General features: G+C 38.8%; 1 gene segment (V, D, J or C); it reads left to right on the forward strand.

Annotated features, from left to right (window-relative positions):
• The window catches only part of LOC113258344 (T cell receptor gamma constant 2-like), a 39,796-nt gene that overhangs the window by 14,159 nt on the left and 11,335 nt on the right, over positions 1-14,302 (forward strand). The window contains 2 exon segments of the C gene segment in view: positions 5,443-5,493; positions 13,328-13,657. Coding sequence covers positions 5,443-5,493; positions 13,328-13,657 — 381 coding nt within the window.

The following is a 14,302-nucleotide window of genomic DNA, read 5'->3' on the forward strand; positions in this document are numbered from 1 at the left end:
TAATTCAACCAAAAGAAGACAAAATATATCAAATATGCAGATCTCACTTAAAAACATGTATTTATATATAAAATACCAAGCAATCCTATTTCTAGTCACAAATACTTGGAGAAAATGCAAAGTAAAAATAAAAGATGGGTGCCTTGTATTTTAATTTTTATATCTTGTTTTACTCAGATTTTCTTGAAGAGTTATTGTTACTTGTGACATCATGTTCATGGGGGTGGGCCAGTAGAAGCTGGTTCCAGAGACTGCTCTAACCCACGTATCCCCAGCAGTTGCAGCCTAGCCCCTTTTTGGAAGCACCCAGATGTAACTGAAATTTGATTTCTCTGAGCCTGGATCTGCATGGTGACATCTCAATTAACTTTAAAAAACGTAAAAAGACTCAGGGAATTGTGCACATGGCATATCCAATAACGTCAATGAGATATTTCAGGGTCTGATTGTTGCTTTGTTGTGCTGTGTTACATAAGAGGAAGGTCAGGTTTCATTTCCATGTCCTGAATCACAGCAAATCAGAGACAGATAGATATTGGGGCTGAACCCAGGAGGCCTGTCCTCCTGTTTCTGAGCAATGTTTCTGCAGTGTGGGATTCCAGGGGGATTGGCTGAGTGGGTGTAAGAAACATCTGGCCTCACCCCGACAGACACATTAACCAGGAATTTCTTTCCAGATTGGGAGCCCTTGTACCCCATCAGCCCAGCACTGACAGGGCACAGGAGGCCCCAGACCTGCTCGGATCCGTGGCAGATCATGAACAACCCCAGCGAACTATCTAAGCCACCACTTCTTCTGAGAAACCAGAACCAGCCCCGCCCTCCTGCCCCTGGCCTGACAAGTCCTGCTACAAGGGACCTCACTTCTTACCTTGTCACCAGGGAGCCAGCCAGGCCAAAGAGATGCCACTGCTGGAAGTGGTCATCGTCTTGTCCCTCTGGGCCTGTGGTTGCCCCCAAGTCACTTCAGACTGCAGGAGAGACTCCAGAAATTCTTTATTGTTGCCTTTTCCTGTATCATTTGCTCATGGGAATTTCTCTTCTTTGCTTGCAGTTGACCTAGGGCAGGTAAAGACGAAGCATCCTGCAATGTCATTTTCTAGAACAAGGGAGGAGCTTAGCCAAATATCTTAAAAAGTGCCCACTAAGGACGTTAACAAAGAAGCCAAGCACTGGTACTGGCAGAAACCAGATCAGGGAGAGAATATCTCACATTTGTCTCAACAAAGCTTACTTACAGTCACTTAAGTAGGAAGAACAGCAAACTTGCACTTCCCCCTTGAAAATAAATTTCTTAAGGAAACAAGACGAGGCCGTGTACTCCTGTGGCTGCTGGATTGGGACCCACAGCATCAGCGTTGCCAAGAGAAGCTGCACAAGAACCGTCCTCAGGTCTGACCCACCCACATCCTGCCCAACATGGGCGACCACAGAGGCTGCGCAGCTGGGTGGCAGCCTGACCAGCTCCCTCTGCGGTATTTCCTGAGTGTGGCAGGCAGACATCTTAGATTCTGCTCACACAGTGAGCTCCGTATGGTATCAGCAATATGGTGCAAATCAAAGCAGTTTGGACTGATCTCCCACCAAATGAGGCTATCTGGGAACTCTGAAGATACACGGTGAATGGTTCACAGGAAGATCCGTTTGTCTGTTAATGCACTGTAGAGAGATTTCTAGTACCTGAAGGGCTTAAAATGAAGACAGGAAAGGGGTATACAGATTGCCTAAGTATTGCCTATTTTTACTTCCAGTTTTATTCACGGGCATTACAGTTTTTCAGAGGTGGAATGATCTGTCAAACATAGAAATCCCATGCCTTTATCACCATCCTGTGGCCATCCTGAAGGAATCTACTGACTGTTCTATCCCTAAGTATATGGCAGTTACTTGGGTATGGGAGACACCAAGGTGTACATCCCGTATCCTAGAGGAAGAAGCAGCACCTCACTCCACATTCAGGGTCAACACCAGGACAAAGGAACACTCTGCGTTGGAACAGACCCCTGAGAACAACAGGTGCCTGCAACATGGTGGATATGGCTCTGAAACCTTGTTCTCTGGGGTTCTGGAAAGAGAAGTAAAAATCCTGAATATGGATCAGATGGTTAAAAAGAAAGATAATACATGCTCCCTTATTCTGTAAAGAAAAGATGGCAAAGGTCTTTCACAAATGAATCAGATTAAAAATAATGACTGAGAAAAAAATTCTGTAATTAGTAGCTGGATGGTCGCCAGTTTTCAGCAAACAGTGATCCACACAAGCCATGTGTGAAATTACAAAACCCCCACCTCCTGAGAGTCCACTTTCAAATGTTGAGGTAAGATCTTTACTTCAGAAAAACTCGATGCTTTTGGTAACTTGGATATCTGAGCACATAGTCACCATGCATGCGGTTCACCTCTGGTTCCTGAGACCATGACAACACCTTCATTGTTTCTCCTTCTAAGAATCAGGCGGTGCTATCAAGTGCAGAGACGCTATGGAAGCAGAATGAATTCCTCCCCCAGCCGTGTCAGCCCTTCCCAGGGCAACCTCAGGATCTTGTGTCCCACACCCCGTCGGCCATGATTCCTGATTGGGCTGGGTTCCAGGGGGAGAAACCTGAGAGCCTGGGTCTCAACAAGACCTCAACTGTCCCCTAACACATCTACGGAAAGAAGGTAAGAAGACCCTTGAATGAAATATGGAGTCAGAGAACTTGAACACTTTCTAGAAAGAAGTGAATGAATGGAAAGAGGGATTAAGCTTCTCACAGTCTCTGTGCTAAATATTTTACACTGATTATTTTATTTAATCCTCAAAAGAGCAGCAGAATGGACTGAATTGGCCACACAAGGAGATGGGGCCGCCCTGACTTTTCAACACACAACAGCCATGAAACACTATGAACAGGAGGGAAAGGACGGCCTTATCCATGTGGCTTTGAAGTGACAGGTACTATGCAGCCATTTAAAGAACATGGTTTTAGAAGAATTATATGTAAACTTTACAAATTTAGTGAGGGCCAGAGAAAATTTTCTCAGATATGGGCCTTGGTGTGCATTTCTAAGATGTGAATATTAAGTTCCAAGGGGCCCAGAACATGTCACCCCACGAGAGGACTTGGCCAAAGGTGGAGTCAGTATTTTCAGCACTAATGCGGTCAAAATGTATTTTTTGGCTTTTACATTTAATAATGACATTATTTATGTAAGAGTAAAATATAATTGTATATATAACACTTAAAATAGTTATATATTTGTATTGTCCCATTTAATACTATTACAACTCTGTACCTCCCTGAAAAAAAATACAAAGAAAAACTAAAAATCTGCAATTAATCATAATGGCGATAGTAGTTACCATGGAACCGGGGATCCGCAAACTCTGCCCAGCCAGGCAAGCCCCAGGTTTGTAAATAAAGTTTTGTTGAAACACAGCCTTGAATGTATGCTTACAAATTGTCTGTAGCTATTTCCACTACAAAGACAGAGTTAAGTCGTTGGAACAGAGACCCACAAAGCCTAAAATGCTCCCCATTTGGCCCTTTATAGCATCTTTGTCAATCATTACCCTAGAATTATATACTGCGAGTGACATTTATTTTTATTTTACGTTTCCCTATTTCTCAGTGTTTCCTCAGTGACCCTTTGTTACATATCCATCCTCCCCATACTAACTGTCTTACTCTGGATAAATTGAGTAATATATCTTTGGTTCATTTTCCTCATTTGAAAATGGAAAATATAACAATATGTACCTGCAAGAACTGTTGAGAGGGGTAACTTAAATAACACATATGAAGTTCTTACAAGTGCTTGGAGCATGTCTAATACTCACTACATTGAGGCTTTCCATTGCTTATATGGGTTATTATGGCATATTTGAATGTAATATAACAAAATATTAAACAAAACTCATAACCTTCTCTTTTCTTATGTTTTATTTTAAATAATAGAAATAAGTGAAATAGACTACTTTTCCTTTCAGACATTTCTAACAAAACACCTGCGGACCTTTCTGGAATGCTGCCACGCCTATTCCTTTCCTAACTGTCCAAGACTCCTTTTGTGCTGCAATAGCAGATGTGAGGATTCACAACAGAAACCTTAGGGCAAAAGCCTAAATGAAATATTTCTGAGCCCGCAGAAAACATTTGACAGCCTTCCTGTGAGAGAAAGAGTAAGGGAATGAGTTTGTAACTGTAACTAAAATTCAAGGCGTAATAAGAGAAAATATTGATAAACGTCACTCCATGAAAATGAAAACAAAATTTGCATGGTAAAAAGCACCATAAGTTAAACGACAAATGACAATCCATGAGGAAATATTTACAACCTGTAGAGCACGTAATGGTCCACTATCACCAGAATAAAAATTATTTCAAAAATGGAGGTAAAACATAAAAATATCCTATAGGAAAATGGCAAAAGTTATGAAAAGTCTACTCATGAAAAGAAATACACAAATAGCTCTTAACTTATGCAATGTTGATGAACTTCATTTATAATAAGATAAAGTTCAATTACAGCTACAGAGATACCGTATCTCACTCATAAGACTGGCAAGAATATAAGTTTACGAAACTCTCTGTTGCTAAAGCTGTGAGAGAAAACAGGCGCTCATACGTTTCTGGTAAGAATGCAAAATAAACCCATGTCATGGGTGGGGGGGAGTTTGGAAATATCTAACAAAAGTTCATCTGCATTTACTTTTCAGCCTAGCAAAAATACTTTCAGAAATTTACTCTAAAGACACAAAGATAAAGATTTGCGTTGCCAGATGGTAAACGTGGCTTACTAAAAAATGGAGACCGTTGTTCACATTTCTCAAGTATATTTCTGTCGGCACGTTCTATTTTTCAGTTGGTGAAGCCTATGGTCTTTCACAAACACGATCCTAAACTGCTGACACCGGAGGCCTGGTGTGCGTGAGAACAGAAGGGCTTTTCCTCTGATGCGTCTCTGAGCAGTTTCACACACTTGAGCACCTGGAAATCAAAACCTCTACCTCTCTGAATACTGTTCCTGGTAATTTTGAAAAGCCATTGGTTGACCAGTTAGTACTGATCATCTTTTTCTTTGTTTTTTTTTTTTTCTTTCACTTTCTTCCTCCCTCCATTCCTTCCTTCCTTCTTTCCTTCCTCCCTCCCTTTCTCCCTTCTTTCCTCCCTCCCTCCCTTCCTTTCTCTCTCTCTTTCTTTTTGTATGCTCTCATCATCTCCATTTTCTATCAGCACTCTTCCGTGGTTACTGCCTCCATCAAAACAGACATTTGTGTCAATTAAACTGAGGAAAACTTATAAAATATCAGATGACATGAAGCCTATATTCAAGGAATTTCAAGGAACTCAGAAGGTAAAATTGCGAGTAAAGGTTTCTACCTGCTGGCCCTGCCATGAAGCTCAGGAGAAGGCTGGCATTTTTGTAGAAGCTCTAACCAGTGTGAGAACCTCTAACCAGGCTGGATCAAGATATTTGCAGAAGGAACTAAGCTCACAGTAACGCCTCCTGGTAAGTAACTTTGTTCCTTTTAGATCCTGTGAATGAAAAACTGATAGATGCTTTTTAGAAAAAACAATGCCGAATCAATTTAGCATTTGGACAGCAATTTTGCAGCTACTGGCCACTGTATATGGAAACAAAACTACTTTGTAAAAGTTTCTTTAATTCCCTGCTTGCAACCAGATTGAAATTCTACTTTTAGAAAATACATACACAAAAGTATAGATGCAGGCTTGAAATTAAAATATTTCTGTGACCGTGTCTGTGATATATTCATATAAGTTATTGATTCAAGACGTTTTTCATGTAGGTGGCCTTTTAAGTGAGACACTTGTTGATGAAGTAGCTGTAGTAGTAATGGTGCTCCCTTCTTAATGAGTAGTGCTCCTTTCTCTAATAACCTGCAAAACCTGTGTGATTGCTTTTGATCTCATCTTTAAGAGCAGGGCAAAAAATTTAACGCTTACAGTGGAGGACTATACAACATCAATAAATCAACCTATTATTATTACTGTAGTTTCTTAGTGGATAGGCTGAGTTTAGTCAAAATCTGAGCTATTGTGACTCTTGTGACTTTGCCTAGAGATGGTCCAGTTTAATGGATTTTGTGAGCTCAGTAATCCAGTTCAGCACCAGGGTCCATGAAAAGAGGCTGTCAGCATGGCTTTACATCCGTGTTTGTTCATTTATTGAAGGCAGTGTCTATGCTGGACTCTAGAGATAGAAGGTGCACAGGACACAGTCCCAACACTCAAAAAGCTTGCAGCCTAGTGGATACATATTTTAGATGGTGGCTTGATTGAGCCCCACGTATTTTGGCCTGTGGTTGCCAGACGTAGAATGCCAGATTCATGAGCTCTTTTGCTTTCTTAATTTATATAATAAATACTTATTGCTTATAAAATCTGTATATTTGTTTAGTGGAAAATTTGATAAAGGGACCCTAAACCATCTTATCAAAGACAATAATACTATTAGCTAATATTTATTGAGAGTCAGATGCCATACTGCCTAGTTTCCGTGCCTTGTCTCAGTCCTTAAGAGCACTATACAGGGAATCTTCTTATTCCAATTTCACCAATGGGGAACTGAGGCTTAGAGATGTCAATTGTTTGTCTACATTCACATGGCTAGTTACTATGGCAAAGTTTGGGACCCAATAGATAATTGTTCCTTAGTGCATGCTCTATACCATTATATGCTATTAGAAATATTAAGCCATATTTTTATTCTGAATATGTAGTCTTTTGTAGTCTGACCTTTTACGTAGACTATGTAGTTGAATGTTTAACTAGTAATAGCTCATAATTTGTAGGACTCCTCATGCAGAAAACAATGCTTCTGCTTCTTAATCATGGTACTAAAATTGCCTCTCCTCCCCCCAAGACATCAAGTCAGTCATGTTGAATATTCATTTATTAAATTCTTACAATGTCATTCTTAGGTATTTCTATAAAATGACAAGTCCTTTTGGCACCATTCCATTCAATCTTTCTGTATTGGCATTAGATTTGCTGGAAATATGGAAGCTGCAGAAGAACGGGAGCAGTTGTCCTACATGCAGGACTCAGCTGCAGAACCCCGAGCAGCCTTTGCACTCCTGCTGGGACAGCTGCAGAGAGACGAAACCAGACAGGATCCTCTGAGGAGCAGCTCAGAATTGTATAAGTCTGTATCCTGGAACTTGGTAGGGTAATTTCAAGTTCAAAGGAACAGTCTTTCAGGAATAAATGGGTTGAGAGATCATCGTTAATATTTCACACTCCATAACAACTCAACTGGATTAGTATCCGTGAGGACTGAATTCTGGAAGGAACTTACTTTAAAATCAAATGAGATATCCCCCCTCAATGTGTAGAAATAAAAAAAATACTTATAAAATACTGAACATTCATATATAAAATATTAAAATCTATTATTTCTATTTTTGTTTCTCTGTTAAAATCATTGAAATGGTAACTGTAAATTATACTCTGGGAAAATAACTGACATGATACATGAGAACCTTTTAAGAAAAAAGATTTAGAAGTTTCAGGAAAATGGCGAGAAAAGGTAAAATCAGATTCTCCAATGCCTGTGAGTAGATGGGAAAGACAGACTTGCCTGTGTTCATATCTTGACTATGTTCGTATCCAATGTGACTTTGCTTGAGATTCATCTTTGTTTAATGTCAGCAGTGTCTATTTATTTAATAGATTTATATAAATATTGAAAAAATATGGGCAGAATTTTAAAAGAGGCACACAGGGATGTTTCTGTAAAAGCTTTTCAGACGGTGTAACTGGAATAGGTGCAAGAGCAGCAAAAGTGTTTGGTCCCGGCACAACTCTCAGGGTTACAGGTAAGATACTGTTTAATTCTTCCCTATAAGGTAGGGGAGGCAGTGATGCAGTGGGGGCAGGCTAGGTGCTGGTGCTGGCCCAGAATTCTAGGATTTGGTCCCAGTTTGGTCATAAACAGCAGCGGGATCCTTGGAGAAGTAGGTGACTCCGTCCCAGTCCTTGGGCGTAGTTGCTGCCTGAGTTAGCCTGGAGGACATTAACAAGGAGCTAACCAGCTAGAGCAACTGGGGTCCCTACAGGGTGCAGATGTGAGGTCCCTTAGGGATTTCTGTGTTGAAAGACTCGTAATCAAGTTTGTGTATCTATTTATTCGATTCCAAAAATAACCAAAGGGAAAGAATTGACAAAAAATTGATAAACTTGCCATTTTGTCTGAAGGCGATTCGTATCACGTATTGACATATTTAACTGCACAAACATATCCAAGAATGGTATAAGCTGGGTTTGTTTTTTCCAAAATCAGTCTAGTAAATTTGTTCATTCTTCTTTAGCCTTAGACATGAAATTTTGCCTGGATGAGAGAGAACATCTCACAAGGATATTTCTACCCTACAGGATCTAGTCAGATAAATGTTATCAAAGAATTTTCACAAGGCTGGTGAAACATTGGAAAAGGGAAAGGAATGATATATTTTGGTGTCTTTCTGGTAGTGATCATAGGCACAGATGAGTTCATACATTGAAAAGCAACTTTCTAGTCCCATTGTTTCTGACTGCAGTGTAAATTCTAGCAATCTAATGAAATAATGGTAGCACAGATGTAATTCATGAGGTCTTGAAAAATTTTTTTAGGAGAGTGAGGTGCAGAGAGAAATGTGGACTGTGATTCTTGATCTTTCATTTCTGTATAATCATCCTTTAGCAAATAAATTTTGATTCACTGATTATTGCTTTCTTAGCAGTATAAAAATAGTACATGCCCATTAGGGAAAAATTGGAAAAGAAAAAAAAATTAAAAATTTATAATGACACTTACTCTCTTAACATTTGCTGTATTTCCATCCATTCATTCTGTCAAGGTAACAACCATCTCGAGCAGATGTTTTGGAACTAAATGAAATTAAATATGGAAATAGCTACTGCATAAGTTGGGACATGGTCAATCATTAAAACAGTCAGTTCTACAAATTCCAATTATCACTCAGTGGAGTTCTTTTTAAATCAGGAGTACAGAAAATTGTATTAATTATGATCTAGTCTACAGGTCACTTTAGAACAACTGGTCAGTATTTACAGAATACTTTCAATTTCTAAGACTCATTGTTAAATGTTCCTAAAAATGGGTAGAACGTAGTGAGCATTACCTCATATATTGTTATCCTCAAAGAAAGCTGATCTCTCCCTTTTCAGTGGAAACATCTGGGTATAAACAAGGGAGAAGTTTTATAACTGAATATATAAAATTATACTAATATACATAAAAAGTCAAATATTCACTTTTTTAATAAAAGGTTTTTTCATTTATTTGAAAGAGCATGTGCCTGAGAGAGAGAGAGAGAGAGTACAGGAGTTAGGGGGAGAGACAGATAGAGAGGGAGAAGCGGACTCCCAGCTGAGCAGGGAGCCCAGTGTGATGGGCTCCATCCAGGACGCAGGGGTCATGACCTGAGCCAAAGGCAGATGCTTAACACATGGAGCCATCGACGTGCCCCTCAAATATTCACTTTTAATAGTTTATATCTTCATTGTATTACACCTATAAATTAAAAATTATATTATTACAAATATCACTTGAGAAATACCGCTTTTTTTAACCTCACATTTCATTAAAATTTTGTTCAGATTCTTCACATGCATCTAAAATGTACACATTAGAGCAAATTTCTGAGTCATCTTAGGGTCTGAGTGTCTGTTTGGGGATGGCTTCATGGTGATGTCTTTGGATATTTCATTGGAAGTGACATTTATCCACTTACAAAATAAAAAGCATTTTTTTTCATTTATTCTGTCATTCTGTATATGTACGATGTAAGCATAGAGTATAGAGACTTTAGTCCCAGGTAATATTTACCAAATCCATATGAAACTTTATTTATTTTTACCAGTGCTACCTCTAAACTGGCCTCAGTTGAGTTTATTTCAGGTTGATATCTTGTCCAGGTATATTGTTCAATCAAAGTAGAGTATTAGAAGAGCATCTTTTAAAATGAGAGATTGCCCAAGCTGAAACATACGCAGCCTCTGCTTTGTGAGGCATAATGTTGGGAGTGAAAGTTTCACCTCATGCTCTGATTTTGGGGTGTTTGAACTCTGAATGTTTTGCATTTATATCACAGAGTGGGATCTGCAGATATCTTCTCGCGTTTTTTCATGTCGCCTTTGAGGTAGACCTGACTAAAATATGAAGCTCTGGGGCAGAAAAAGAAACAAGGTTTAATGCACGAACTGTTTCTCATTTATTTATACTGCCTATTGCCAAAATCGATTTGAGAAGATCTAAACTAAATTATGCAAGCACAGTTAGACAATGAGATAAAAGTAGCAGACCAAAAGCACTAAGGAAAATAGAAGAAAAAGGCCTGTGATTATCTAACAAGAAACATAGGGTAAAATTTTACTTTCAAAGGTAGGAGGAAAATGTAACGAAGCACCTAGTATTTATTAACTGAGAAAACAAAGCACACCAGGTTTTCAAATAGGTTATGTGTTTCCCACCATGAGGAAAGGACTTCAATGCGTGAGACCTTTAGGAGGAATGTGAGGTGAAAGAGTGGGCCTTGCCTTCCACACCCATTTTAGAAAATGGAAGAAATGGTCTTTAACAAACACATTTCATGCTCCCACTGCATCATTACTATGGGCACCATGACACTTTATATCACTCACAGGTGGTGACCTTTGGTAGACCTGGTCAGGCAGGTGACAGTCTAGTGATCTAATGTGACAATAAGAGGCTTGGAGGACCAGGTAACCAGCCATTGACTTAATCATTCCACCATGAAGGCCCACTGTAGGAGTTTGAAGCCAAACTTCAGACATGAGCTGGAAGAAAGTCAGTTTGAGGTAGAAATTTCTGAGGAGAGCTTGGAATGCTCATGGATTGTGTTGTTGGTGGGAAAAGTGCCATCTGCTTTGGACAACACAGGTGAATCAGTTCCATGAAGTGACCCCATATTACTGGGCTTTACTAGCTTCCATTTGATGTTCTTATCACTGGAAAGGCATTGGGTAAGATAAGACAAGTGATTCCCTAATAATTATTGTGTGAAAGACACATTTTCAGTGATCAGGTTCAGAGAATTCCAGACATAGTAGAGCAAAGAGAGGTGCAAATGAAGGAATGAATCTTGATGCTTGATTGACCAAGATCCAATTGTCCCCAAATATTGCATTCCCATTAGTAAGGGAGGGCTTGGTCCCGTGAGATTAAAATGTCATCATTTTAATGATGACACACAATCATCACAAACAAATTGCTAATAATAATAGTAATGATAATTATAATCTCTCATTTTCATAGCATGTTTAGATGTGGCAATCTCAGGAGAGATCTGTGTACCAATCCTTCCAGTAAAGGTCCGCATAGACAACATCGTGCAAACACTGTAATAGGATCTGACCTTGTGTCCATGTGAACTTGCATGAAGTGTTCACGTACAACATGTGTAATTGTCTTGAAAGCATTTGGCCCAAGAACACAGTTGATCAGGACAGATAAGTTGTGTGAGTTGACACATTGCCTTTTCTGATGGTGAAAGGGTGTTGGCAGAGAGGCTGGACTTTGCACTCAGGCTGACCTGGAGATCTGGCTTCACCACTTGCTACTTATGTGGACTTGGGTGATTATTCTCTGGTCTCAGTTTCCTAATCCAAAAGATGGGATAACAGGATGTATGAGCAAGGGTCATATGAAAATCAAATGAGAGACAGTGAATAAGGCATTTGTCACGTGGTCTAACGCATAACAGGCGCTGCATAGATGTTGCCCCATTTCAAACCTAAAGGGAGAATCGTATCCAGTGTGGAGAGTGGTTTGTAACCGATCATATTGACAGAGCAGAAATTCTCCAGGGGATTCAGCTCGACTTCTAACCGCTCTAGTGGAAAGTTACCTTACTGTCCACTGATACACAAAAAACTTGAGTTTAGAGGTATTTGTTTGATGGACTTTTCCCTCACTTGGCACAAAAGTGAAATTAAAATATGGGCTTTCTTTCTTTTTTTTTTTTTTGGTATTTTTAAGTTGTCGTATGTACTTAAATCTTCATCCTTTATCTTAATTGATATCATGTCTAACACCAACAAGTTTGGCCTTCATACTGATATTTAGTAGAAAAACAATTAAAATTTTACATTTTATTTAGAAAATACGTCAGAATATAGGTAGAGATAGAGTTAGTCCTTTTAAATATACTTAGAAATGTCATAAATTTGAAATTCGTATTTACATAAGAAATAGCTTTATGTATTTTTTAATAAAAATGAGAAGAATAAAATAGAGGAATTTTGAATCAATATTATATGCAGTTTTGAAATACCATACTTAATTGAAAATGTCATTGCATTTGGTCAGTTTATACAGAATTCATACTGTTTCATATTCATCAAATATATACAATTCAGGCAATTTACCTGAAAAATTTTTTGATTATGAATAATGTAAATAATGCTTATGAATAAGAAAAAATACTTATTTTGTAAACCAGTTTCTATTTTATTCACCATTGAGATGATTGTGGCCATAAGAAACACTCTTTTTTTTAAAAAAAGATTTTATTTATTTATTTGACAGAGAGAGAGACAGCCAGCGAGAGAGAGGGAACACAAGCAGGGGGAGTGGGAGAGGAAGAGGCAGGCCATTTTGTTTCTAAATTTCAGGCATTGTAAATAACTTGGAGGTGCGGCATTAAACCTTGCCCTACTCAAAATCCTGCAGTGGTTCAGACGTGAGAAGGAGATGTTCTATAAAATCAGAAATCAAGGAGAGGAATTCCAGTATCAGAAATGGGCATGGGATCCATATTTGTAACTAAAAGGTCAACTGGATAGATCCCCACTCAAACAAGTGACTGTGTTTTGTTTAACAATATTCCATGTTTTTATCTAGTCTCTTTCACTTAAGAGCTGTAACCTTGGGCAAGTTACATAACCTCTAGACCCTCTTTTCTCAAGGAAACTAAGAAAATAAGCATCTCGTAACCCTCTGTGGGTGAAAAGCCACAGTAAGCACTAATTCTATAATAACTTTCCTTTCATTTATTATGTGTTGGGTGTTTCCAAACCACACAGTGTTTGTGTTTCTTTAATTATGGTTTTTTTTTAAAGGTTTTATTTATGTATTTGACATAGAGAGAGAGAGAGAGAGAGAGAGGGCACAAGTTGGCAGAGCTGCAGGAGAGAGACAGGGAGAAGCAGACTCCCCGTTGAGCAGGGAGCCTGTTGCGGGACTTGATCCAAGAACCTTGGAATCATGACGGGAGCTGAAGACAGATGCTTAACTGACTGAGCCACCCAGGCGCCCTCTCATTATGTTTTAATTGTTATTCCATTTTCTCCAACAGATAGAAGTCCTAATGCAGACATTTCCCCCAAGCCCACAATTTTTCTTCCTTCAATTGCTGAAATAAAAGTCCAGAAGGCTGGAACATATCTTTGTCTTCTCGAGGACTTTTCCCCTGACATTATCAAGATAGATTGGCAAGAAAAGGATGACAAAACAATTCTGAAATCCCAGCAGGGAGACACCATGAAGACTAAGGGCACATACATGAAATTCAGCTGGCTGACCGTGGCTGGAGCGTCACTGGATAAAGAACACAAATGTATCGTCACACATGAGAGTGATAGAACAAAGGTTCATCGAGAGATTCTTTTTCCTTCAATAGACAAAGGTAGGTGCACATAAACATGAATATAACCTCCCAGAATCCTTTGTTTCAAAGGGAAATCCCTACCTTTTCTGTCAAGTAGTAATGAAAACAAGCAAATAGAAAATTTTCTCTAATGTTGTTGCCTTTACTGAAAGCATCAATGTCCTGCTATTTCCCCATAGAATTAAAATACTATGGGCTTTGGGGGCACCTGATTGAATATCTGACTCCTCATTCAGCTTCGGTCATGATCTCAGGCTCTTTGGATCAAGCCCTGAGTTGAGCTCCATGCTCAGCATGGAGTCTCCTTGAGTTTCTCTCCCTCTGCCCCTCCCCCTGTGCTCTCTCTCTCTCTCTCTCAATAAATAATAAATCTTAAAAAAAAACCAGTATGGCTCATGGAACATACAGAGAAATAAAGACAAATTCACTTAGACTTTTTCAACTCAGTTTCATCATCCAAAATATTAATGTCACAGTGATGTTTTGTATAGTCATGTCATGGAACAATACACGTGAAAGCAACCTCGCACACAAGAAATGCTCAGAGAGTCTGCTTTTAATGATTTTACTTGATCAGGAAATAAGAACAATTACATATCTTTCAAGAATGTTCTTCTTCTTCTTTTTTTTTTTTTTTTAAAGATTTTATTTATTTATTCGACA

Source organism: Ursus arctos, unplaced genomic scaffold (assembly GCF_023065955.2).
Source record: "Ursus arctos isolate Adak ecotype North America unplaced genomic scaffold, UrsArc2.0 scaffold_3, whole genome shotgun sequence".
NCBI lineage: Eukaryota > Metazoa > Chordata > Mammalia > Carnivora > Ursidae > Ursus > Ursus arctos.